This window comes from Metarhizium acridum (genome assembly GCF_019434415.1).
Source record: "Metarhizium acridum strain ARSEF 324 chromosome Unknown scaffold_31, whole genome shotgun sequence".
NCBI lineage: Eukaryota > Fungi > Ascomycota > Sordariomycetes > Hypocreales > Clavicipitaceae > Metarhizium > Metarhizium acridum.
The window spans coordinates 1,387,384-1,413,306 of record NW_027094018.1 but is presented as its reverse complement, the minus strand read 5'-3'; the positions used below and the strand labels follow the sequence as shown (position 1 = coordinate 1,413,306).

At 49.8% G+C, this 25,923-nt stretch overlaps 10 protein-coding genes across 11 annotated transcripts; 5 read left to right on the top strand and 5 right to left on the bottom strand.

Annotated features, from left to right (window-relative positions):
* The first annotated feature begins 721 nt into the window (after positions 1–721).
* RPN8 (proteasome regulatory particle subunit) lies at positions 722–3,470 on the top strand. The gene is made up of 3 exons (XM_007816911.2): positions 722–1,202; positions 1,272–1,543; positions 1,695–3,470. Exons 1-3 carry the CDS (start codon positions 1,016–1,018, stop codon positions 2,271–2,273), a joined length of 1,038 nt encoding a protein of 345 aa, XP_007815102.1. The 5' UTR covers positions 722–1,015; the 3' UTR covers positions 2,274–3,470.
* Positions 3,471–3,903: 433 nt separating this feature from the next.
* HEM13 (Coproporphyrinogen-III oxidase) lies at positions 3,904–5,935 on the bottom strand. 2 transcript variants are annotated; one of them, XM_007816912.2, is made up of 2 exons: positions 5,476–5,935; positions 3,904–5,404 (listed from the first exon to the last, which is right to left on the bottom strand). In XM_007816912.2, the coding sequence occupies exons 1-2, from the start codon at positions 5,686–5,688 to the stop codon at positions 4,385–4,387; spliced, it is 1,233 nt and encodes a 410-aa protein (XP_007815103.1). In that variant the 5' UTR covers positions 5,689–5,935; the 3' UTR covers positions 3,904–4,384. The 2 variants fall into 2 exon arrangements, with proteins under 2 accessions (XP_007815103.1, XP_065976223.1); XM_066118702.1 differs by having other exon boundaries at positions 4,031–5,935.
* Positions 5,936–7,017: 1,082 nt separating this feature from the next.
* atg8 (Autophagy- protein 8) lies at positions 7,018–7,584 on the top strand (the record flags this gene model as incomplete). Its single annotated transcript, XM_007816913.2, has 3 exons — positions 7,018–7,107; positions 7,249–7,466; positions 7,536–7,584. The coding sequence occupies 3 exons, from the start codon at positions 7,018–7,020 to the stop codon at positions 7,582–7,584; spliced, it is 357 nt and encodes a 118-aa protein (XP_007815104.2).
* A 1,868-nt stretch (positions 7,585–9,452) lies between these two features.
* Positions 9,453–12,380, top strand: PRM1 (plasma membrane fusion protein prm1). Its single transcript, XM_007816914.2, has one exon. It carries the CDS (start codon positions 10,006–10,008, stop codon positions 12,109–12,111), a length of 2,106 nt encoding a protein of 701 aa, XP_007815105.2. The 5' UTR covers positions 9,453–10,005; the 3' UTR covers positions 12,112–12,380.
* A 572-nt stretch (positions 12,381–12,952) lies between these two features.
* TRP3_1 (anthranilate synthase / indole-3-glycerol phosphate synthase) lies at positions 12,953–15,696 on the top strand. Its single transcript, XM_007816915.2, has 4 exons — positions 12,953–13,306; positions 13,386–13,456; positions 13,513–14,776; positions 14,835–15,696. Exons 3-4 carry the CDS (start codon positions 13,901–13,903, stop codon positions 15,636–15,638), a joined length of 1,680 nt encoding a protein of 559 aa, XP_007815106.1. The 5' UTR covers positions 12,953–13,306; positions 13,386–13,456; positions 13,513–13,900; the 3' UTR covers positions 15,639–15,696.
* A 93-nt stretch (positions 15,697–15,789) lies between these two features.
* Positions 15,790–16,668, bottom strand: J3458_005263 (mitochondrial 54S ribosomal protein bL28m; the record flags this gene model as incomplete). The annotated part of the gene is made up of 1 exon (XM_007816916.2): positions 15,790–16,668. One exon carries the CDS (start codon positions 16,666–16,668, stop codon positions 15,790–15,792), a length of 879 nt encoding a protein of 292 aa, XP_007815107.2.
* A 720-nt stretch (positions 16,669–17,388) lies between these two features.
* On the top strand, positions 17,389–18,581 carry J3458_005262 (uncharacterized protein; the record flags this gene model as incomplete). The annotated part of the gene is made up of 2 exons (XM_007816917.2): positions 17,389–17,532; positions 17,682–18,581. 2 exons carry the CDS (start codon positions 17,389–17,391, stop codon positions 18,579–18,581), a joined length of 1,044 nt encoding a protein of 347 aa, XP_007815108.2.
* A 345-nt stretch (positions 18,582–18,926) lies between these two features.
* On the bottom strand, positions 18,927–20,665 carry AAT1 (aspartate transaminase aat1; the record flags this gene model as incomplete). The annotated part of the gene is made up of 6 exons (XM_066118701.1): positions 18,927–19,376; positions 19,475–20,124; positions 20,234–20,284; positions 20,371–20,380; positions 20,454–20,456; positions 20,543–20,665. 6 exons carry the CDS (start codon positions 20,663–20,665, stop codon positions 18,927–18,929), a joined length of 1,287 nt encoding a protein of 428 aa, XP_065976222.1.
* Positions 20,666–22,537: 1,872 nt separating this feature from the next.
* J3458_005260 (uncharacterized protein) lies at positions 22,538–22,873 on the bottom strand (the record flags this gene model as incomplete). The annotated part of the gene is made up of 2 exons (XM_066118700.1): positions 22,538–22,713; positions 22,840–22,873. 2 exons carry the CDS (start codon positions 22,871–22,873, stop codon positions 22,538–22,540), a joined length of 210 nt encoding a protein of 69 aa, XP_065976221.1.
* Positions 22,874–23,054: 181 nt separating this feature from the next.
* On the bottom strand, positions 23,055–25,159 carry J3458_005259 (uncharacterized protein; the record flags this gene model as incomplete). Its single annotated transcript, XM_066118699.1, has 2 exons — positions 24,401–25,159; positions 23,055–24,291 (listed from the first exon to the last, which is right to left on the bottom strand). The coding sequence occupies exon 2, from the start codon at positions 24,084–24,086 to the stop codon at positions 23,055–23,057; it is 1,032 nt and encodes a 343-aa protein (XP_065976220.1). The 5' UTR covers positions 24,087–24,291; positions 24,401–25,159.
* Between the last annotated feature and the right edge of the window lie 764 nt (positions 25,160–25,923).

Sequence of the window (25,923 nt, the reverse complement as noted above, 5' to 3'; positions counted from 1 at the left end):
GATACAGCAAACATCGGGCACTTGCGGCAGGAGCCGGTATCAGCTGGGAGCATTCAATTCTCAAACTGACACTGGTACTTGTACCTTACCCTACTCACCTGCTCAGACACTGAAGGAGTCGAGTATCTACCTGCTAGGGACCTAGATGTGACATAGGCAAGCTTCAAGGGTCAGGCGGTCGGGAGGCTCGGGTTGGGAATCTATCGACAAATCTCCATTTGCCCGTGAGCGACCATCCCTAAGTTTGAGCGCTCAAAGCTCGGGCAGAAACGGGACTCAGTGGTCATGTAGCTAGTTCGTAGCTGGTGAAAGCCCGCTGCACGCCGGACCGCCATTGTGAGGCTTTATGGCCAGGCCCCAGAGGTGAGCAATTTCACTGTCGAGCATGGATATTAAATAGTACTTTACCCAAGTCGGTACCTAGCTCTAGCCGTACCTCCAACACAAGGGTTTCGTACTGTGTCTGGGGCTCCAGTTTAGTAAAATAAGGACATAAAATGACTACTTAGGTCAGTAAGCGTTAAGTAACCGAAAACAGAAACAAACGGCCTGAAACACCTTAGGTTCTATTAAGGGTTGTCTACGGAGTATAGAGAGTTGTTTTGTGCATCCCAAATTGTCTTAGTTTTGAGCTTTCTGCCCACGTGACGTTCAGGCTTCGCCTTCGAGAGCTCATGGCCCACACACCTCTGCAACTACGGTGCCGTAATAGCAGGCTGGCCTCATCCATCTGGTAACTCGAAAGCTTCCGAGTCTCCCAGCTTTGCCTTTTCTGATCGTTCTATCTCCATCCGATCCCTTTGCTAGCATTACCTTGTGTGTTGCGAGTACAGTCATTTGGGCGATTCGGGAAGACAGCGTTAAGGCTTGCCAGCACAGACGTCAAGGCAGCCGCGCGCACACGTACATAGGTCAAGAGGTGATCGCTTCGCGCTCACCTTTTCTTGATTTCTCCGATATTACACCAACAGATTTTCTCTGCAGAGCCCGATACTGAGGTTCTGCTTGACAGACGATGCCTACCACCACTGCAGAAACTCTTTCTCTCGTCACCCGAAACGTTTCCGTCGCCCCTCTGGTGTTGCTTTCAGCGGTAGATCATTACAATCGAACGGCTCCGAAAAAAGAGAAAAGAAGAGTAGTTGGTGTGCTCCTAGGCCAGAACGACGGCAAAAATGTCAGAGTGTCAAATAGCTTTGCCGGTAAGTACTAAATGTGGTATACTCTTGGAAATTGGCTGAGTAGCCGGCATCTAATCAGCTTCATCACAGTGCCGTTCGAAGAAGACGATACAGACCCGTCAGTCTGGTTTTTGGATCACAACTACGTCGAATCTATGAATGACATGTTCAAGAAAGTCAACGCGAGAGAGAAACTGATCGGGTGGTACCACTCTGGCCCGAAGCTACGAGCCTCGGATCTCGAGATTAACGAGCTGTTCAAGCGATACACACCCAACCCGCTGCTTGTAATCATTGATGTCCAACCAAAAGAATCGGGAGTACCAACGGACGCCTACTTTGCCGTCGAAGAAATCAAAGATGTGAGTAGAGTCACCCCTTGAGGTCATGTAGGCCCGAGTGCCTGCGTAGTTGAAAGACCGGGTTCGGTGTCCCGTCCCCCCCCCTTTTTTTTTTTCTTTTGACGAGTCACTTGTCTACCCTCCCTTACATAGCCACTAACACACACATAAGGATGGCACTACCACTTCGAGAACGTTTGTCCACACGCCTTCTATCATTGAGGCTGAGGAGGCTGAGGAAATTGGCGTCGAACATTTACTACGGGATATCCGAGATGTCGCTGTTGGCACTCTATCTACACGCGTTACAAACCAGCTTCAGTCGCTTCAAGGCCTTCACTTACGATTGAGAGACATTGGCGCGTATCTCCAAAAGGTTCTAGATGGCCAACTGCCAGTCAATCACGCAATCCTAGGCAATTTGCAAGATGTCTTTAATTTACTGCCAAACTTGTCCTCTCCGGAGGTGGATGGGGAGTCTCGCGGGGGTGAATTAGCATATGCCATGAGTATTAAAACCAACGATCAACTCATGGCTATCTACCTGAGCAGCTTGATACGTGCCATCACTGCATTCCATGATCTTATAGAAAATAAGATACAGAACAGGCAGCAACAGGATGAGAAGGAGGCAAAGAAAGAGGAAAATGCTGCTAAAGAAGAGAAAAAGGAAAACGGCCTCAGCGGACATAGCGGAGAGCCCAAGGAGACTAGTGACAAACAGAAGGATAGCAAGGACAAGAAGCAATAGTGAGGGTGATCTGGCTGGTCATACATGAGCCTCCTCTGTATCTTGGGCTTCCGGGGTATGATTCGAGCCTTGCCGGGTAGATTTAAGGCTACATACACCATCCCTATGTACACTTCGTTATTAATAGACAACGATCGACTAACGCATTGACCTTCTCGTAATTCTACTCGTCTATTCCATCATCGTTGTGGAATAACATGGGAGCGATTCCTCACAAGTCCTTTCGCACATTAAACTTCTGTTAGGATGATCCCAGTTCTTTTCGGCAGGAATCAAACTGCTGACAGAAGAGCCGCCATTTCATAGTCTGAAACAATCTTGCTTACAACACTGTCCGCAAATAAATGCTCACATCTGTCAGCCAACAGGCACGCTAGAAGATGTTTACAGCTCGGTAAGCTGTCGCCATTCGCAAAGGTATCACTTCGGGGTGCATTCCACGATGACCATTCCAGCCCACAAGCAAAGGCAGAGTAAATACAGTTAAACTGCGCATCATTCAAGCGTTGGCTGCAATATTTAGCAACAGCGAAGCTGGCGCATGAGCAATTCCAGGCCGTGAGGTGCACAATATGCGTTTTCGGTAAGGCTCTTGTATCAGTCGCTGTCAAACGTAGGGATTTGGAAGAAAGCGGTCGAACAGCATAGACTGTCGGTTCGTTGTGACCCCATTCTGTTGTCTTGTTGTTCTGAGAAGGCCGCGGTTGACCAAGTCCCTGGTCACTGTTGACAACTGGACCTATTTCTGCCCCAGCTGATACATCTGAGCTAACTCGAAATTTATCAATCAGCCGCCTATCTATCAGGTCCAATGCAGGCAATACAAGATGAGGAAACAAGACATGGAGTGTCAGCATCACACTTCGAAGTTCCCTTTTTGAAGCCTCTTGCGAAATCTGCCGAGGCACGCCGTTCGATTGCTCAAGTGTAACGCAGGATGATTTGGATATTGAGGTCATAAGCGAGGATAAGATCGTGCCGTGGGAGGGAAGAGGTCCTGGCGTCATCGTGAGACCTGGTTCTCAGCCTAGATCATGAAAGGCAGCATCGTAACAAAATGTAAACAAGACAAAAATTCAAAGGTTAGACCTGTCACTTCTCGCTATTTTCGAGACAGTGAGGGATGATGGGTGTATCCAACTAACTAGGTACGTGCCGAAACTTGAGGGTATGTGGTGTTTCTATCCCCTAAATGCAGCGAAGGCGGCAGCGAGGTCACGACAGGGATTTTAAGCCAATTAAAAGCTAATATTTAAAAGGTACTTAATTTATACTTAATTTATATGATAAGAAAAGTCCCCATAAACTTCCATATTACAAGAAACTACATCACACATATCATAACCACACCATTATTAGGCCTGATATAAATATTATTAATGTCACTTAAGGTTTACGGCCGGTGGCAGGGGCGTTATGGAGCCCGTGACCTCACTGCCGCCTTCGCTGCATTTAGGGGATATAATCGAGCAGTTAGTCATCCACCAGCGTATGAACACAGTGCTAGATATTTGGTTGTCACCGTGTGGTACGTCGGGTCCTCATGCGATCACAGTCTCCAGTCCAAAGATACTCCGATTGTCTGTTCGGCGAAACTGAAAAAGCCATGTTGCTCGAATTCCAAAGAAGGTGACAATTGGTAATACAGCAAAAATAATGAACTGGGTGGGAATGGCCGATTGGCATTCAGCGACTTCTACAACTGAACTTACTGAAGTATGGTCACCCTTGCGAATCGTGGCATTTTCTACACTTGCATGCAACTCCATTATGATTGGCCCTCTCAGCAGGCACTTGGGTACCTAATCTACTACCAGGTAGGCAATTGAGCCGGATCTTGGTACCTGGAGAGCTTGACTGCACCAGCGTCCTGGTTGCGACTGCACCTCGCCTAGACGTGGTAGGAGGGAGAGAGATACTGGGATGGAGAGAGAGAGATAATATATTCCACCCAAAAGGCACGAGATGTGTACAGATTTTGAAATGCCATCTCAACCCTGTCTCCCCTTCTAAATTTCACTGATTTTATTCGACATAAAACTAAGCAATTATTTTATACATGGCACAAATGCTACCGGGGCATAAGCCTCCCCGCCTGCAGATGCTTGGATTCAAACCCAGTCCTTCGGGTCTTTCAGAACGTCTACGAGGCGCTGTTCTCTACTTCTTGGTTCTGGCTCATGCATGTACTTCCAGCTCGCGGTCAGCGGTAAGCTGACGAGTATACTTTCCACCCGTGATCCCGGAGTGTTCAGTCCAAAGGCAGTCCCCCGGTCGTGCACAAGATTGAATTCAACATACTTGCCACGCCGAATTTGCTGCCAGTCCTTCTCCTCTGCTGTAAACGGCATATCCTTACGTTTTTCCAAAATGGGAAGGTATGATGGTATAAAAGATTTCAAGCAGTCCTGGATGAAAGCGAAGGTGTTCTCTTGGTCACGTTCGGAGTCGTCGAGGTCATCGAAAAAGATACCTCCAACGCCGCGACATTCGCCTCGATGCTTGTTATAAAAGTACTCGTCGCACCACTTCTTGAAACGTGGATAGTATGTCTTGTCGTGGGAATCACAAGCGGTTTTTAGTGTCTTGTGGAAATGGATGGCGTCCTCGTCGAAGAGATATGAAGGTGTCAGATCACTACCTCCACCAAACCACCATGCTTGGGATGATCCGTCTGGGTTCGCTGTTTCGAAATATCTGTAATTGAGGTGGACCGTGGGCGCCATTGGATTCTTGGGGTGAAGGACCATGCTCAGGCCGGCGGCGAAGAAGTCGAGGGACTCTACACTTGGATCGAGCATCTTGTGGTTTGCGTGCATCTTCTGTATGGCAGGTTTTGGGAGGGAGCCGTACACGACGCTGATGTTGACGCCAGCCTTCTCAAATACGTTGCCGTCTTGGAGAACACAGGATATGCCGCCACCGCCATTCTCTCGGGTCCACTCATCCTTCCGGAATCTTTTGCCGTCCACTTTTTCAAGTTCTTTGACGATGATCTGCTGTTGTTCCTTGATGAATTTCTCCATTCGAAGCCTCATCGGGGAATCCTCGTTGATTGTCGCTTCCCTCTTTTTCTGAGCATCTTTTTCTGCGAGGGTCGTTGCATCGAGGCTTGCTCCGTTCGCCGTTGCCTGTGGTTAAAAGTTATGATGAGCAATTGAGTGCGAACAATCCATCATCAAATAAGCATCACATAACTCACTGATTGGAGTGCCAATGGCGCCCCGACAATAAGCGCCAGAGCTCCCGCCCAGATTGGCGTCCAAGCCGGTCGACGAGTTTGGTAGCCAGCGGAACTGGACGCAACACGTCGGCCTAGCTTGAAAGGGCCATTGTGACAGCGAGCTGGGACAACCCACGCACGAGGGCGAAACCCAGAAACAAACCGCTGCGCTTGGCGACTGGGTGAAGCCATTGTCGACGACGAAGCTCAGTCGTCTGCAATAGATGCTGCAGCCACGGTATAGCTATCCAAAGGGTGTGAAAAGTTCTGCAGTGACTACAGAGTACTAACACTGCTGTCCGTCTTCCTGCAATATATCGCGTCTATGTGTGGCACATTCGGGCAAAGCCGGGGGAGGGGGATGGTTGAGGCCTGGCTCCTCAAAAGGGCGGGAATATCGAATGTTGTCAAGAACGTACCATACTCTCGCCAAGTCAGCTGTTCACCGAAGCTACAGCCTTCCGACGGAGTATGTACATACATATGTAGGTACCTAGGCAGCTAGGCTCCACTACACGGCGGGGAAGCTTGAGCAGGCTTCTTGGGAATCTGGCCACCAGCCCGCCGCCCGGCCACCCACCCCACGTAGAACTGGTCAATTTCAGCAGTTGAGGCACGGAGTAATACAGTAAGCAGTCGCTCAGTTGCTTAACCACACAAGCTCGAGGTGCTCTCGATATATTGAAATAGCCACCGCTAATAGCACTTAGGATTTTGATGCATTGGTATTCAAGCAGGCTTGCTTTCCGTGTGATGCTGGACGGCAATCGGTTGTTCGCGCCGATGACAGATAACTGATTTAGGTTTCTCTCATAATTGTTTGGGCATAGAAATTGTGCCCGTGGTCGAAGCCAACGACGACTACCTACAGTCCTAAATTTTCACATAAGCCTGAACGCCGGCAGCTTTTTCAGGTAATTGCAACGTGGCTGAGTTGGCAGAAGGCACGCAGAAGCCGTAAGAGCTCGATATCGGGTAGTCTGATAGAAAACTAGAAGCCCTTCGGTGTAACCCTTAAAATGAAAAAGACATCCCAAGGGAGAGAGGGTATGGAATGTGTGAGCCTGTTCCAATAACTCCATCGTCTTCACCATAGCCCTCTCGAGTAATACTCCGTGGTTTTGTGATTTCAATACTGCCAAGGAGGTCTCAGTACAGCTTCCAGTGATTCACTCGTCGAGCTCGACCTTTCCGGATTTGGACTAGCCAAGTCACTCCCCGCGCTCTTGGCCTCGTGCCTGTCACTGCCTGCCACCGCCTCTCTTTTGATTTGGTCATTCTTCAACACCCCTCTTTCTTCCGTGGTCTGCTGCCTCGTCATCACCTGCCTATTAGTTTAGGCAGCGCATCATCTCCTCCCACCCAGTAGCTCTCCCTTTCATCGACAAGCTTTGATTTCTGTCACTACACATCGTTTCCGTTTTTCGACCTGCTGTTACATCTCTGATCGCAACAACATACGTGCAACCACAGCCTTAACTACTACCAACACATCTGTGCTGAACCGAGCATACGGTCATCATGCGAAGCAAGTTCAAGGACGAACACCCTTTCGAAAAGCGTAAGGCCGAGGCCGAGCGCATCCGCCAGAAATATGCGGATCGCATTCCAGTAAGCATCTTGCGCTGAATTGGGGATCAGCTTGGCGACTGCCTGTGATGGCCTTGTCCATTTCCTGGCCTATCACCGTCAGAATAAATGCATCGCATCAATCCCGCAAAGTTTCAAAAGCTGACTCTTGTATTCTTTCAGGTCATATGCGAAAAGGTAGAGAAGAGCGACATCGCCACCATCGACAAGAAGAAATATCTGGTGCCATCGGATTTGACAGTCGGGCAGTTCGTGTATGTAATTCGCAAGAGAATCAAGTTGTCTCCAGAGAAGGCAATATTTATATTCGTTGATGAGGTGCTGCCACCAACTGCGGCTCTTATGAGCAGCATCTACGAGGAGCACAAGGATGAAGACGGGTATGCTCCCCATCGCTAAAAACAACATCTCTACATACACAGCACCATGGTCTAATTAGTCGTTTGCAGATTCCTCTACATCACCTACTCGGGCGAAAACACTTTTGGCACCGCGTAAAAGCTTAGTTGGGCTCGCGATATTTTTGTTAGATGGTGATGAAGGGCGTTCCGGTCTTGCACGGTTGAAACTTTTGTTTGATTTGGCCCTGGGTCTCGGTTAGAGTTGCTTGTTCCTGCATCTGCCTACTTCTTGAAACGGATCTGGTTCATATTTGTGGGACATTCTTTGCAACCTGCGCTCAACAGCGCGGAGGCAAGTGAACCAGGTCTCAGGAGAGTCAGCGTTCAGGGTGGATTTTCGAGAAATGACTGTCACAGCCCATATCCTTCTGCGCGATCGTTTCGCTTCAAATTCCATTGGCTCAGCCGAGCTGGTGCCGATGAGACGAAGCCTGAAGTTCTCCCACTTTTGCAGTTCGCAAACTGGGGTTGTGGCGAGCTCTTGGCTGCAGCTCTGCTGGCTAGACAAGGCGGCACTACAGCGAGCCTGCTTTTTTGATTTAGCTTGGATTAATTTGAAGTAACCATTATTTTCTTACGCGCCTCATGTGATAATGAGCTAGATATCCGCGCTCCACGTCAAGTAGAGCAGCCGCACTATGGAGTAACACTGCAAGTAGCTGGTGTGAATAACTCTGCGATAGATTGCAAGCCCCCCACGTTGCCTGCGATCGGCCAACGCCGTATCAGTGGAAGCTGCGGCTTATGTATTCGAATGAAATTGTGACCTGGAAGTCCGGATATTGAAGTGCCAAGCGAGTAGTCTGCACGTGCATTGAAGAAGAGGGGGAGTTGCTGGATTGGTCGTATAATGAGCACATCTCGAAGTTCGACGTTTTGAAACTTGAATCAGCGGACATCATTATGGAGCTCCTCAGAGCCGGGTCCTTGCGCGTCTCATGAAACGAGTTGACCATCATGTTTGTTGTGCTGTGCAAGCCTGGTGCGGTTCAGAGCCCTTGAGGCGATTGGGTGTCAGGGGTCCCTCGAGTGCTGTCTGGTGAAATAACCCCAGCGCGGTGGACTGGCGGTGCTCCTGCAGATGCCTGGAGTTTCGGATTTCGAGCGGGCGACATGACGACCATTGGCTAGCGCCAGCAACATTACCAGACTTGCTGTACTCGGGAGACCGGCAGGTAACTACCTAGGTACATACAGTAGGTAGATGGGTGAAGGGTCTGGTGTCTGGCCGCGGCAGATGTGGCCTCTTTGGGTCTGGTTGGCTTGCAAGCGAACCTACTTAAGTAGGAGGCTAATAAGACATAACCGAAGGGCCACACTCTACTCCGTAATACCAGACTGCTTGCTGAATGCCTGGCAAAAGGCCTAACCAGACATTAACATTTGGCCTTCCAAAGAGGAACACCTACCTAGCCTTGGATGTTGCAACAGGGCACAGGGCCGGAACACAAGTCACTGCGTCAAAGCAATTTTTATTTTATGCTCGAATGCCTTCGACGCTCTCAGTCACTGCGTCTTTATGCATGTAGACACCGGCATGCGTGCTATTGTCCTCGCCTCTTTAATGTTCTTCATCGTTGCTTGGCATTGTACGAATGCAGCGGAACAATAGGCACAAGTTCATTAGCTGCCCCTGTCGCTCAACAATGCCGGCCTGACGTGTTTCAGATAAAGAAAGACAGGCAAGAAACCCCGGACGTGGTCTAGGCAAATTCCTAGGGGACTTTTCTTTCTTTTGGTATATGCAGGTCTCGACGTTGACGCTCTGTTTGAGAAATAACCCGGTCACGCACTGCAAGGAGACTCCACTGGATCATCTTCATCGACGCCCAGCGCTTAACGAGAGCTCAGCCCCGCTGTAAGCGCTGAGTCGCACATGGTCATGCAGTAGATCGCCAGGCATGCGCAGAGTACCGGAGTACCAGACCTCAAGAGGTATCTACTGGGCTGGGTACCCTTGGGTAAGTGCCTAGGTACCTAGGTAGGTATCCAAGTACAAGGCGTGGGAGAGCGTTTTGGTTTGAAAGCGAATCAACCTACCAAATAATTCGTTCGACATGGCTACATTAAGAGTGAATCAGGCAGGCAGTTGCATGGATCCTTGGATGCTTATTGTTCTTTTTCATTTTCCTCCCTTTCCTCCCTTTCGCTTGCATGCATAGATTCTTGTCAACTCTTTGTTACGTTTTTCTTGCACAATGACCATGGGAGAGCATACGAACTGATTATAAGCACTTTTTCTTCTTCTTGAGAGCATATTTTTGTTCCCTTTAACCCTGTTCCTTGGGTTCTTTTGCTGTTCGTTAACTGTCTTCTTTTCAAAGCTAATCGTACTTGTTGCCCGGTGCCTCTCTCTACTTCATTTGAATCATCCTTTACAAGCGGGCAAACCACCCAGTCACCACCTCATATTCCCGTCCATACATACTCTCAATCTTCCTTCTTCTACAAACTACTACAAGATTATTATTTTTCTGTTTTCTCCAAAGCAACTAGGACTGATACGAATAGAACAAGGATGCCCTCCTCCAGGAACCAGAGTTCCACAGTCAACTATCCAAACGTGCCAGGCTCTCTTCATGCCCACTCGATCGAATTGTCAGAAATACAAAAAGGGGCCAAGCGCACAACGAAATCTACAACACCTTATTTGGGCCTAAGTTCTCGGCTCTCCCAAGTATGGATCAATCGATGGACAATTCTCTTGCTCTTGGTTCTGGTCCGGATCATTCTCCTACTTGCCCAACTGAATGACAATGTCGACGATGCAAAGGCCAAAGCGCTGGCTGCTTGCACCAAGGTGGAAGACGTAGGGAGTGCGATGGCATCCATGCCCCATTACCTCTCTGCCGGAGTGAACCATCTTGCCGCGTCTAGCATTTCGAAGGCCGTGCATGCTATGGTCAAGGTGCTGGACTTGATAATACAAGGCGTCGAAGCAATCATATTATGGTACATCAACTTTCTCACTGCGACATATGTCTGTCTCATCACGGCTCTGGTTCATGCCAGCTTGGACGTGGTTGCGTCTGTTACAAAAGATGCCACAGCAGCCTTCAACAAGGTTATCGACGGAGCCACAGGAGAAATTCAAGAAATAGCCGGCGGATTACAAAAAACAGTCGGCAAAATCAAGGATGGAATTCAGAATAGCATTTTCAGCAAGTTCAACATCGACCTGCCGTCCATTGACTTCACCAAGCCAGTCGAGAAATTGAAAGGGTTCAATCTCAACTCATCACAGTTCGTCACAGATGTGCAGAAACTGAATAAAGACTTGCCAGATTTCGATGGTGTACAGAATTTAACGAAACAGGCAATCTCTATCCCTTTCAACTTTGTTCGAGAGGCACTGAACAAGAGCCTCGGCAATTACAAGTTCAACGAGACCATATTCCCCTTAGCAAAGAAGGAGCAACTCAAATTTTGCTCCAACAACGACAAATTGGATGGGTTTTTCAGCAAGCTATTTGACCTTATTCATAAAGCCAAGGTATTCTTCGTCATTATCCTATCCTCGCTTGCCGTCGCTGCCATGGCGCCCATGGCGTGGATGGAGATCAGGCGGTGGCGAAGCCAGGAAAAGGCAGCCAGACTCATAGAACAACATAAGCTTAAAAATGAGTGGGATTCCATGGATGTTTCCTACATAGCATCAAGACCAACTACGGCTTTTCTTGGCATCGAGATAACGTCTAGAATGAGTGGCAGACGCAAGGTTCTCGCTAGATGGTGTTTTGCGTACGCCACGTCTGGGCCTGCGATCTTTGTGCTGTCACTCGCTATTGCCGGTCTCTTCTCATGCCTCTGTCAATACGTCATACTGAAGGCGGTTCAGAAGGAGGTTCCGGAGCTGACAAAGGAAATTGGGGAATTCGCAGACGAGGTTGTGGCAAAAATTAACAACATCTCAGCAAATTGGGCGGCTGATGCGAATGGAGTTGTCAAAGGGCTCAATGACGATATAAACAACGACGTCCTAAAGTACGTGACGAATGCCACCGGTGCTGTGAATAACACGATAAACGTGTTTCTCGGTACCTTGAACAAGGGCCTCGAGACGGTCTTCAACGGCACAATTCTTCTCAAACCTATTCAATCCGTCTTGCATTGTGTTATCGGCATAAAGCTTGAGAGCGTGCAAAAGGGATTGACCTGGGTCCACGATCACGCTCATGTCGATTTCCCATTATTTGACAACAACACGTTCAGCCTTGGTGCTCAGCAGAGTGTGTCTGGAGACTCGGGCCTTCAACATTTCCTTGCCTCGCCGTCTTCGGCAACCACTGATGAGGTATCGGCGGCGGTCAACCGGGTAACCAACTGGCTCTTGAAGGGCATTATCAAGGAGGCCTTAATATCTACCGGTGTTCTCCTTGTTTACGTCATAGTCGTGTTAATCGGGCTGATCCGAACTCTGGCTGGCATGGCGTTTGGTGGCCGCGATCCAGAATCCGATGACTTACCGTACGCTGGGCAAACTAGTGGTCAGTATGAATCACAGTCAGGACAACCAGGTTCATCTCAATACTACCATGGCCGGGGCGAGAAAATGGAAGACGTGCATTTAGATGTTTATCAGCAACACCCATACGAGCCCTTTGACTCAAAACACACTTACTGAACAGTGTACTTCCTGCGGATAGCATTACGGAGTCTAATGTACTATACAATAGAGAGAATGGAGCATATATTTTAGATTTAGATTGAAACCTTTTGCGGTCTTTTCTTTGCCCTTGGGCGCCGCATGGCCGATTTGTGCCAACAGAGACAAGTTGGGCCCCATGACACATTTTATGTTGGGTTGCAGAACATCGTATAGAGTATGAGATGAGAATCAACTTCATACAAACGCGGAGGTAAATAACTACCTAGTAACTATCTACCAATTACACCTCACGCCTTGTACTATCTCCATTACACTGCCTAGTGCTAGTCCGTGCATCCGGGCTTCACGTTCGGGGGACGACCTTCTTTCCCTTTTAGGCAAGTCCGGAATTGTGGGACCCCAATATGCAGCTACAGATGCAAATGCGGGATCTCGCATGTTGGAAGTTGGCGCTAGCCTTGCAAAGACGGGCGGAGGGTATTGTTGCAGCAGGGGATCGTGGAACTGCCGTTATGTATTACAAAGTTCGAAGAAAGGTAGAGCAACATGGACGGGGCGCATTTAATTACCTAGGTTACTAACTCTTAGTAAGTATGTACTTGCGGAGTACTCCGTGAAGTAAGCAAGGCGCCGCCTGTGCCAGTTGACCTAATATCTCCGTCACTTAGAGCACAGATGATATGTACGTACATGTCAAGTAGTACTATCACTACTGGCCAACTAGCCTCTTACAGTGGCCGGCGGGCTGTGATTCTGCGGGGCTGCGTGCCTGCATGTTGCCCCATCTCTGGCAACTCGAGTCAAGTACATCCAGACTCGTCATTTTTTCTCCCCACTTGAACATAAAAGAGGCAAACGCCCACCAGCTTTCAGTATCCTATTTTTAAGCCGTTAGTCCCTCAATCTCGAGGAATTCATCGTAGCGTCTTGATTGTATATTTAGATACGTCATGGATGCTATCAAGCAAACCTTCCAGCGCTGCAAAGCGCAAAACAAGGTCAGCTCCCTTCTTTCCTACCCCTCGCAAAAGCTTGCCTCATCGTGGGGCACGACACCGGTACCGGCCGCTGTCATGGCTTTTAGGCGGCGTATCTATTATTGACAGGACGGTCATACAACAGGCTGCACTTGTGACATATGTCACAGCAGGCTATCCCCAGCCTCAAGACACGACGGACATTCTGTTGTCTATGGAGAAAGGCGGCTCCGGTACGTACCCCAACCAGCCTTGCTTCGTGGTGCGTATCCCGTTGAAGTCTGACATTCGTTGCGTCTGCCTCACCCTTAGATATTATCGAGCTCGGTGTTCCTTTTACAGATCCAATTGCAGATGGACCGACCATTCAGACTGCCAATACAGTACGGTAGCCTCCGACATCGATGCTACTACAGGGAAGCATGGCTAACCTGGCTAGGTTGCCCTTGAGCACGGGGTCTCTATTGAGACAACCCTTTCCATGATAAAAACTGCACGTGGGCGAGGCTTGCGGGCGCCGGTGCTTCTTATGGGATACTACAACCCCCTGTTGCGGTATGGTGAAGAACGCCTGTTACGGGATTGCCAAGCAGCTGGCGTCAATGGCTTCATTGTTGTCGATCTACCGCCGGAAGAGGCCATATCCTTCAGAAAGCTTTGTACCAAGGGGAGGTAAGTCACATCTCGCAAATGTCGCGAATATCTTCATAAACAACAATCTTATGTCCCTTCTTTTTCTTAAGCAGTCCCATGGTGGCTAATTTGGAATCGTGCTTGGCAGCCTCTCGTACGTCCCGCTTATCGCCCCCGCAACATCTGATGCAAGGATGAAAATTCTGTGTCAGCTGGCTGACTCTTTCATCTATGTCGTATCACGGCAGGGCGTTACCGGAGCCTCAGGGTCACTGAATGCCAACTTGCCTGCTCTCCTTGAACGTGTGAAGAAGTACAGTGGGAACAAGCCTGCCGCTGTTGGCTTCGGTGTTAGCACGCGTGACCATTTTCTAAGTGTTGCCAACATTGCCGATGGAGTTGTTGTTGGAAGTCAGATTGTTACCACGTTGCAGAGAGCCGGCCCCGGCCAAGGTCCAAGTGACGTCGAAGAGTACTGCGCGTACCTGTGCGGAAGAGGTGCTCTGCCGCAAATTGAAGCAACCCGAGAGGTTGGGGTCGTCGAGGCAATTAGTGGTGCCAAGGGTCCAAGTGGAGATAACGTGACAGTTAACGCTGTTGTGACTGACCAAGATCGACTTACAGCCGAGCAAGACAGCGATCTGGTTTCGCAACTTGCAGCTCTTCATGGCAAGATTCCCGACAGATTTGGCGAATTCGGCGGTCAATATGTTCCCGAGAGTCTGATGGATTGCCTTTCCCAGTTGGAAGAGGGATTCAATAAAATCAAGGATGATCCTGAATTCTGGGAAGAGTACAGATCCTACTACGACTACATGGGACGACCATCGCGGCTCCATTTGGCCGAAAGGCTAACCGAGCACGCTGGCGGTGCCAACATCTGGCTTAAGAGGGAAGACCTAAACCACACTGGCAGCCACAAGATCAACAACGCTTTGGGTCAATTGCTACTGGCAAAGCGTTTAGGCAAGTCCAAGATTATTGCAGAGACGGGGGCTGGCCAACATGGTGTTGCAACAGCAACGATTTGTGCCAAGTTTGGCATGGAGTGCACGGTATACATGGGAGCGGTAAGTATTCTGTATTGGTGACTCCATATGTCGAATCTTTGACTTATAAGTTAATTAGGAGGATGTCCGCCGCCAAGCTCTCAATGTCTTTCGTATGCGATTGCTGGGAGCAAAGGTTGTTGCTGTAGAAGCTGGCAGCAAGACTCTTCGAGATGCGGTGAACGAAGCCCTCCGAGCATGGGTCATCGAACTTGATACCACTCACTACATCATAGGTTCCGCAATTGGGCCCCATCCATTCCCGACCATCGTCAGAACCTTTCAATCCGTGATTGGTAACGAAACCAAGAAGCAAATGATGGAGAAGCGTCAAAAGCTACCTGACGCAGTGGTCGCCTGTGTGGGAGGTGGCAGCAACGCTGTCGGCATGTTTTATCCTTTTTCCAACGATCCCACAGTCAAACTGCTTGGAGTTGAAGCTGGTGGTGACGGCGTGGACACAGAAAGACACAGCGCCACCTTGACCGGAGGGTCCAAGGGCGTCCTCCATGGAGTGCGTACATATGTCCTTCAGGACAATAATGGCCAAATTTCTGAGACCCATTCTGTGTCGGCTGGCCTTGACTATCCGGGAGTCGGCCCTGAACTCAGTTCTTGGAAAGATAACGAGAGGGCCAAGTTTATTGCTGCTACAGATGCACAAGCCTTCCAGGCCTTCCGGCTGATGAGCCAACTGGAAGGTATTATCCCGGCACTTGAGTCAGCTCATGGAATTTACGGTGCCATCGAGCTAGCCAAGACTATGAAGAAGGGTGAAGACCTCATCATTTGTCTGAGCGGTCGTGGCGACAAGGATGTGCAAAGCGTAGCTGAGGAACTTCCCAGACTTGGACCGCAGATTGGCTGGGACTTGCGATTTTGAGAAACAAAATATACCCAACGTCAAACTTCTGGATGAAGTAGTAATATTGTTAAGGAGTATTTGGTTATGGAATATGTTTCTTGGTAGGAATGGCTTTTTTTTTGTACATGCTGACATAGAATAAAAGTACAAAGGATAAAATTACATGACTTTATGCTCCAATCGTTTGCCTCCTGGTCAACATAGGCGCTCCATCGAAATTTTCAAGTTCGCGGAGTAGTTTTCGCTCCTCTTCATCAGACAGTTCTTCCACGCCTTCGAGGTTAGCCAAGCTGTCATCTCCCAGAACGAAGCTATCTGCTATGGTGGCTTGCATCCCGTTTAGAGTAGCCCGGCTTCGCGTGCTCAATGGACCAGGAGTGGCATAATCCAATGCAAAATGGATTATATCGTCTCGGTTCTCGATTTCTTTTGGTTCCAGTCCCAGTTCAATTCTCTGTTCGTTAAAGCGTTGTTGAACGGCCTGGGTCTGCATTAGAATCCAGCGTAGATTCCACCCCCCTGGCCCAAGCTCCCTGATACGAGCAGGCTTGCTTTTGAGAAGATAATTCTCGATTCCCCCTTCCCTGCGGATGGTCTTCAGTACGCGCAGTGTCAGACGAGTCTTGACACGAGCGCCTAAGGAAGGGGAGAAGAAAGTCTTGACGTGAACGTTTGGTCGCCAAAATCGGCGCGACTTGTTGTTGTGCTTCTCCGCTACGTTGTTGCCGAAGCGAATTCGAGCGCTGCCGTAAAGGCCGCGGTTAGATTGCTTATACACACGGCGCTCCCCATACGGATAAGGAGGGATCAAGTCTGAGGGTAGACGATGAGGTTTAATTGTCTTTGTCTGTTGAGACGCTGTCGTTGAGAACTGTTTGGGCGAAAATGCATGGCCGTTGTAGCTAGTTATTCGTCGGGGAATCGAGAAGTTGGTTATGCGATAGGAATGAGAAGAAGTTCGGGAACTAGACGAGGACAGTGCTGACTGACATTTTGCAGACAGGAGAGCCGTGAGTCGCCGAACCGGGTTGAGGGTAGATGTAGGCATGGTGAGGCGTAGATGAGGACCAGGCGTCCGGCAGTGTCGCAGCTGCAAAGAGAGACCGCAATTTAGAGGCTCGATGATCTATAGCTGAGGCATTGAGGCTAAGGCGGCTGGAAAATTCAGTGCTAATTTTGACCAATGGTGGTTGCCAATACCGGTGGCCGGGAGCTCCACGAACACTCGTGTTGGAAGTTTCTTGGACTAGGCAAAATGCCATGAACATGGCGCAAAAAGCAGAGCGGGACAAGGATTATTCCGAGCTTTCTCGGGTCTGGGTATCAGGTGACTGCGTGGGTATTTGGCGTAAATTGGTACTAGGTGCCCCGCTTTTGAAGCCAATGCTGAGCACCGCCTGAGGAACATTTGTGAATCTGAGGAGCATTGTCATCATGGCTTGTTCATGATCACTGGCGGAAGATCAGCCAGACCCCGAGATTGGCCCCTATAACTGTTCCACTCTTAAGGACGTCCTCATTGATATAGCGAATGTCGTAGGAAATCAGATCCCATTAGCCAATTTTTTTTTCCCCACATCAGTTGTTGTTTTGGCAGTCTGCTATATTAGCACGTCACCGCCCACCGCCTGCCATCAGTCCATCATCAGCAAACCAACAAAAGGGCAACATAAAAGAAAAGATAGAAACTGCCGCATCCTGTCGTTTTATAATTCACACTCAGTTCGACCTGCCAGTTTGGACTGATGTTCGCGACCCACGTCTCATGATGATTCCCTCAGTGGATGAACAAGTCTTGCGAGATAACCCTGAATTTGCAAAGCTTTATTCGATTCTGAAAAATGATATTCTGAATCCCGACGGGTCTACTAAATCTGACTCTGATTTCAAAGAGCGCAAAGTCGTAAGTCAGGTAAGTTTATCAGACATCGCCTCCATGGCCCATTCTCAGAATATTCTCGACCTGCTTCAGCTGCCGAGCCGCACACATGTCAGCCGTGGGGAGGGGAGTAGCAGAGTTGAACCTGGACTAATTGGCCATGTGCTGTCGGTATATAACAGGAGTTGAATAACATGCGCCGTCGTTGCGCTAAGCAATACCTCCTGCAAAGAGCCATCGCAACTGCCTCACCTCCAGATGTCAAGACATCAGCAGACAAACCTGCAGACATCAGATTCGACGAGCCGACCCTACCAGAACCGTCTGGTTTGCTCGCTGAACTTCTCCTCATTCTGCCATCTCTTTGCGACAGCGACCTGCCTGTCGATAGTCACGATGTGGCTTTGATCCTTTCTAGTCCGCCATTCTCGGAATTCGAGTCTCTGTTACCGGAACTTGGTGCTGTTGTTTCCGCCAACCTTCACGCCTCGGCACTCAGTCTGGTAAGGATTACACATCCGTCCAAGAACCCGTCATACCTTCATCGCCATATTCCTTCTCTTCCAGCAGATCATGCGGCACTCCGTGGCAAACTTTCTGAGGCGCAGCAGAGCCTCATATCCAATAGGCTACAGGCACTGGCCTCATTGACAGAGCTCATCAGCTCGTACACACAGTCTGTCACATTACTCATTCAGGCGTTGGAGTCGAAACACGGAGTCGCCGCCAGAAGTCTCGAGCTGCGGGCTCTCGACGTATCCCTGGAAGCACGGAGCACGGAGCTTGATGCCAAAGCAACGTCGACCAATCTTGGTAAAGACATGTACTCACCTGAAGCCGTTACAGCGCTGAGACACTATTTATCTCACTTAAAGGACGCCCAAGTTCGTGCGGCCGAGCGAGTTCGAGGCTTGCAGGCAGAACTGGGAGAGTACGGCGTTGGCGTGGACAAAGATGGCTCCAAGGAAAAGACGATGAAGGAGATGGCACGGGTATACCATGAGATGGAGAGGCAAATGGAGGATGTTCAGAAAGACCTTGACAGACTCGACAATAAGCAAAATGGAATGGGTCGCATGTGACCGAATATAGACTCTTTTCCTATTTAGAGCGAGTGCTATCAAGGAGAACATCATTCATCATTCCATCTAGCTTGCCGTCTCATCTATACCTAGACTACAAATACATTTGACAGCCACGTTCACGACTAATACAAGACGGTGTATCGGATTTCAAAGGAGAGAAAACATCTGATACAATGATCCTGCCCTAGTCCAATGGGTAGGCTTGCATGCCAACAAGGACTCATCCTCGCTCATCATCATTTTGAACGCCCAAGATACAATCCGGCGAAAGCTACTGCCCAATGGTCAAGTTTATATAAGGCTGGGGGAATACATGGCAAAGGTTTGGGTAGGTCAGCTTGTTTAGCCCTTGACGTTGTAAATGGCTTCGGCGAGTCGGCCGACGTTTTCAGAGGTAATGCCGGCGACGGAAATGCGACCGTCCTTGGTGGCGTAGACAGAGAACTCCTTGGCAAGCTTATCCATCTCCTCAGCGGTCATGCCGGTGTATGCGAACATGCCAATTTGGCTGGTGATGTGAGACCAGTCATGCTTGGAGCCCAACTTCTCCAAGTTCTCCTTGAGAAGAGCACGCATGGTGATAATGCGGTCAGCCATGCCCTTGACCTCGCCGAGCCACTGCTTGTACAATTTGGGGCTGCTCAGGATCTCGGTGGCGATACGGGCACCGTGAATGGGAGGATTGGAGTACAAGGGACGGATAAGAATTTTCAGCTGAGAGTCGACGCGCTTCTTCTCGGCGGCGTCGGCGCAGACGAGGGAGAAGGCTCCGACACGCTCGCCGTAGAGACCCTGCGGTACGCAAGAGAATATGAATTAGCTCACTAGCCATGGTAATGCAGAGGCCTATAGAGGGCCGGGAACCGAGCGTCGTAAGAAGAGTCACGCACCATGTTCTTGGCGAAGGATTGGCACAAAGCAATCTGATGGCCCTGTTCAACGAAGTGGCGGACAGCGAAAGCATCCTTGTCAGTGTCGCCGCTGGCGAAGCCCTGGTAGGCCATATCAAAGAAGGCGAAATGACCTTGCTCCTTCACAACGTCGGAGATTTGTTTCCATTGTTCGGGAGTAGGATCGACACCTGTGGGGTTGTGGGCGCAAGCGTGGAAGAGGAAGATACTGCCTTTGGGAGCTGCCTTGATATCGCCAACCATGCCTTCAAAATCGAGACCGATCGTATCCTTGTTATAGTAGCGGTACTGCTGAACTTCGAGGCCAGAGTCACTGAAGACGGCCTTGTGGTTGGCCCACGAAGGGGTGGGAATGTAGATCTTCTTGTCTCCAGGAAAGAATCGCTGGAGGAAAGCAGCGCCAATGCGCAAGGCACCAGTGCCGGAAATGGACTGGGTAACAGCGACGCGATCAAGAACAGGTGAGTCGGCACCATAGGCCAGCTTGGCAGCCAGGGCAGGGAATTCGGCAATGCCAGTGATGCCAGCGTATTCCTTGTTCAACTTGTCGTCGATGACCTTCTGCTCTGCTTCGCGAACAGAGGGCAAGACGTAGGGTTTGCCCTGATCATCTCGATATGCGCCAACACCTAAAAAACGGCAAGAGTAAGTCGTTACATTTGCGCGAAGAAGGAGAGGAAATGTCGAATGGAAGCCATTCCATCGTCACGTGGTCCTCGGGGCTGGGTCGGAACATACCCAAGTTGATTTTCTTGTTGGACTTGTCGGCCTTGAAAGCTTCGGTAATTCCTGCGTTGTAAGACAAAACCGACAATTAGAACAACTGTCAATCATTCACTACACGACCAAAACCAAATGGTGGGACAGTGACATACCGAGAATAGCCTACAAAAACGAACAAGGGAACGGCTTGTCAGCGACACTACAAGTCTTACAGCGCGCATTGATCTCAACTTACATCCTATGGAGATGTGGCATTAGTACAACAACAAAGCTTTGAAATTGGGACGGAAGAACTGCGCTGCCATAGCTATCCGGAAAACTTACAGGAGGACCTTGAGGAACAGCTGACCAGGTGGATGCGGCGCGGATGGCGGCAAAGTTGGTAAAGGCACAGGCGGGCCGGCGGGCAGCTTGCCTGGAAACAACTCGAAGGGTCGAGAGCATCATTGTGACGAAGGCAGTTTGAGGCAGACAGGTGTAACAAGAAGAGAAAGGGGTTGGGCAGAGATGTCAATGGGTGACGAAGGAGGGAGGAGAGAGGCGTGCGTCGAAAGCTCACTCAGTTCGAAAATGAAGTGTGAAAGCCGAGTTGGCGTGGGAGCTCCGAGGGCGGTACGAGTTTTGATTCATGCGCGCCGGAGCAGGCAGGTACTCCGTAGAGGGATTCAAGTACCGACCAAGTACCCAAGTACCCACTCGGGTTAGGTGGGTCTGCGCCAGGCCTAGTAGTACTACCTAGTAGGTACCCGGGGTGAGTCTTTATAGCGGCTGAGTACTTCCTGAATACTAACTAAAATCCTCAAAGCGCGTCAAGTCCAATATGCATCCGGCCCGGACTGGACCCTTACTACGGAGTATAGGGTCACTGATCGAAATGCTCGTCATTGGCACGCTTTCTAAGCTAAGCCCGCAGACAGAAGTGGCATCTGTGGTTCGAGTTTTCAAGACGCCAAGACACTTCACACGGATGCGATGATACAGTTTAGATGGTACCAACTGTATCCCGTGCTAGATGTTGCGACATGGAGTCCTGAGATCGAATGTTGGTCAAGCGCTGCCATGTGTCAAGACTTGGGACCGAACGGCTGATTTTACGGGCACGGAACGCCTAGTACCCTAGCGTGTCTACTAGGTACCTAGGTATGTACTCCGTACTAGGTAGGTTATACCGGGGAGCGCTGATATTACTGGGAGCTGGCACTAGTTAGTGCCTCCAAATTCTCCACCAGACATGTTCGCGCGCACGTATTGGATCTGAAAGATCAACTGATACTTTGGCACACGACCGTACGCACGTCGAGCAGCAAGGCACTGATGCGCTCCTCCTTGTCCATCAATTGACATCATACGTGTCAACCTGCCCCGTGATGGGTCAAATTTTGGGCAACGCTGCCTGCCTGTTAGATTTTTCAACATGTACAGTTTATGATTCTGGCGATAATTTTTTTTTTGGCTTATAACTCCTCCAATGTCGTTTTTCCTCCGTGCTCAGAACCAGGAAAAGATGCAGGTACTCGGTCAAATGGCGCCGGGGCACACCGAGTCCCTGGCCCGAGGAGCCCGACCTCCGATTCTTCTCACCAGGGAGTTGCCGTACGGAGCAAGTTGGTATTTCAACCATCAAGAGACTGATACTCGGTACATATGTAGCAGCCCATTGTATTATACTAGCTTAATAAAGGATCCCCTGACAAATCTTTCGGACAAAAGACGACATCTGGACGGCTGGCGGCTATAGTAAGTACTAGGCTCATGCGCTGAATTGCCATTGAAGGATGAGTGGTATGCATGCCAGTGGCCCAATATTCTCGACTGACCCAGGTTACTTACCTAGGTACCTACCTAGGTACCTACCCTGCGGGAAAACTCGGGCCACCCTTGTCGTGGAGGCTATTTGAACGAGGACAGAAACAGCCGGGCGCAGCTTGGTATGTGAATCCAAGGCTGGCGCAAGCGCGCTTACCATCACATTTCAAGGTGCCTATGCAAAATGAGTCCAAGACGAAATTATAGCAGCTGGGGAGCAGCATATGGGCTGTGCCTGAGCCGCGTGGCCGTCAGTAGAAGAAGCTCTTTCGAAGACTACGACAACTGCATAAACGCTCCTGTCAACGCCAAGCCTCATATCGGCTGATCCCTTATTCATCTGATAATGGGGAGTCAGCTGTCGAGACTCTATCATCACGCGCACTCGTAATGATTAATTTAAATGTGTCACATGGGATTCCATGTATTGTTGCCAGATCATTCGGTAGCTTCGAATGTCTTTTCGTTTTTTGTTATTTTCAGGCACCCCTTTGCCCTGTGCAAGCTGGACTACTATGCCAGCGTCCCGCTCTTCTCCTGCCTTTGATGCACGTCATTTTCGTACTGGTTCAAAACCTTGTCCTCCACTGTTTCGTGGAATACATCTACTTCTGTGCTGGCAAAATTCCGGGCAGGAACACGTCGCTCGAACAATACGTCTAGTTCTGCAAATGTGCGACCTCGGGGCTCTGGGATGCGGAAATATGCATAGACGATGCATAGGAAACATATACCCCCCTGACAAAAGCAACTGCTATCAGGAAAAGATTCAAGAGCGAACATAGTTTAGAAACGATAGTGTCAACTGCACTTACCCAAAAAAAGCCCGCGTAGTTGCTCCAGTTCCATTCCCCCGGATTCAGCATGTACGGAGTTAATACGCTATTGATGATGCCAACAATGTTGCTGCAGGACGTAGTTAGCCGAAAACCTGAGAGATTCGGATTGAAGAGAACAATGTGTCAAAGGCCAGCACAAAGTTGAAATAGACAAGAAGTCCGTGTGCTCGAATGAGGCACGTAGGTACTTACTAGAGGTTTCTCCCCAGCACCACTGTCTTGATCTGGAGCCTACGTGACGACAACTCAGTTACAAGAGAATAGCACACAGTTCCCACCGTCAATTGGTAGAAGAGCGCCCAAACAATCATGATGCTGCCAGTGGCAAGAGACCCTGCTCGACGGTGGTCGTGGGGCACAAGGCCGAGAAATCCGAGGATGAACAGCATCGTGCAAAGGCCACAGAGTCCATATAGGTAGAGCGACCTTCGTCCGATACCCAGCGTCATCAAACCCCATGCCCCAAACACGCCAACCATGTTGATGGCGTACTGACCAAGAGCAAAGGAATATGCATCGCTGTCTGACAGGCCGGCTTGCTTCAGAAAGTAAGTCGAATAGTTGGAAAATGAATTTCCGCTCAAGTTTTGAATGGCCCATGTCATGCACACAATTTCGGTTCTTCGCAGGTCAACGCCCTTGAAACAGTCCCAATACGAAGCTCCAGCAGTGATTTTCTCCTCTAGAGCAGTCGTATGCACCATCATGGCAATCGTCTCGTCGGCATCGAAATCTGTTTCTTGGTCGAGGCTGGTCAGGCGCAGGAGCGCTTTCTTAGCCTCTTCAGTCCTGCCCCTCCGTACCAACCACCATGGCGATTCTGGAGCAAAGAATATGCCAACAAACAGGGGCAGCGGCCACATCCATTGCAAAGCATACGGGATGCGGTATGCCCATTCGTCATCACGACTCAGCATAGCGCGAATAACACCGATGCCGATTTCCTGGCCAAGGCCCCAGCAAAAGTTGACATACGTGGTCAGATATCCACGTAGGGCAACAGGGCAGACCTCGGAGGCATAGGTGACGGCCAATGTCTGGAAAATACCCCATGGAATACCGCATAGAATCTCAGCGACCAAAAGAGTTTCAACATTTGGAGCAGTGAAGAATATCGCTGTAAAGGCCGTTATCATGACAAGACAGGCCATGACTGTACATCTGTAACCAAATCTTTCCGAAACGTAGCCATTGATGAAGAGACCCATGATTTCGCCTACCATTGCACCCTAATTCCCCTTGTCGTTAGTTGATGTCTCCTTGTAGACGTATCTTGTTGTGAAGTTGGGGGAGCATTGCAGCCTAGAAGGAGCAGCAAAGGGGACATTCGTACGTTACTCAGACCTGCTTGCCAGGGAGCAGTAACTTCGTAAGTTCCAGACTTTGGCTGATATTCGCCATACTTCTTGGTAAACTGGGGAAATGCGTCTAAATGTGTGGACAAGGTTAGAGTCGCCAGGAGGGCCATTAATTGGCACAGACACACTACACAATTGGGGGCTTCGCTCTGCTAGCCATAACAGGACTATGGACTCACAGAAATTGTTTACTAAACTAATATCATAACCCTCCATGGCGATGCAGGTAGATATTAACAAACTCCAGCCTACAGCCTTGGGGTAGAGCTTGATACCTTGCCAAAGAGTCATGCCTTGTTCCTTGGCTGCTGCTGCCCTTGCGTTTTCGATAATGGTGCGATGTGTCTTGGATGGATCTGAAACGTCATGGCCATAGTCCTCAGCAACGGGAGCAACGTCTGCTGGCTGTACGCCGGCGCTTTCCGGGCGGCCGTTGTCCCATGTGTCGACGGCCATGGTGTCGATTGTTGAACAGGGTATGAGATATGCAAGCAAGCTTCTCGCGCGACTACACGGTGATGCTTGGGAAGGGGACAGACCTAAGCCCACAAAATATAGGAGATGGGTGAGAGGGAGATGTCAAAGAAGATGTAGATTTAAGGCGCCCGGACCGACATATCAGAGGCGATAGCCAAGTGTTAGTATCCAAATCCGGCAGGCGTCAACAGGTGACGGGCAGCGGCGTCTTTATATAATGCTACCAGACGGTGAGTTGCACACGAAGGTCGGCCACTGATGATGTGAGGAGTGAAGCAGGGGAGGGAAGCGGGATGAGGATAGTCGGGTGGTCTGGGTGTCTGGGCCATGGATTTCAACAGCCGCCTTCATGCATCTGAGTTACCCTGTGAGGCAGAGACATGAAGCGGCGGCCGAGAAGACGGTGCAAGGACCCAAGGTTGCTGGGCACATACACGAAGATGTTGTGCTGCAGAAAATTTGGCCGCCACTGATGAAGAAGATTTTGGGCCGACAGGTGGGGAAACAGACTAAAATAAAGACCAGTTGACGCACCCCGGCTGTCAGCCGCCAAACGATCTGGGGTGCTGGACCAGACAGGACAAGGGGGCCTTGAACCGTCGGCTGGTCTAGGTTGGTTGACTGGCTCTCCAAAAATCCGTGCTGCAATAATGTAGTTAATCCATTGATTCAAACAGCACGGGAATGCGAAAGTCCCATCTGGTGCTCGGCATCCACCCGTGCCTCTAGTCAACTGCTCTGACTCTACAGAAAGCTCTTATGCGCTCGCCCCGTAGAATCATCCGGCGTCAATTGCATGCATCGTGGCAGATTCGTCTGCTGCTCGGTCGTCTTCCCCTGTCTTCCCCACGACCCCAGATGTGGGGAAGAGAGTCCAGATGTCCCTTGTTAACGACGGTGCCACGTTTGTCTGTCGCATTTTCAATGCCAACGTCGTATTAATTCGCGGCAACCTCGATGAGTTCCCCAGTGGACTTTCCAAACGGCCCGAGGAACAATGGGACAAGGTCCCCGCGGTAATCGATGATCATTGGGCCACCTCTCGTTCGCCAGCCAGCCACCCATGCAGTGCCTCCATCCCTGATATGCGGGGAGGAAGCACTGCTCTGTACTTGCGGGCGGTAGTCAATAGTATTAGCTATTTATTATAAGTATGGGACTCTCCTCCGACCCGACCAGAGCGAAACCAATTCTCACAACCAAAGCACAACTTCCTGTTCAAGAT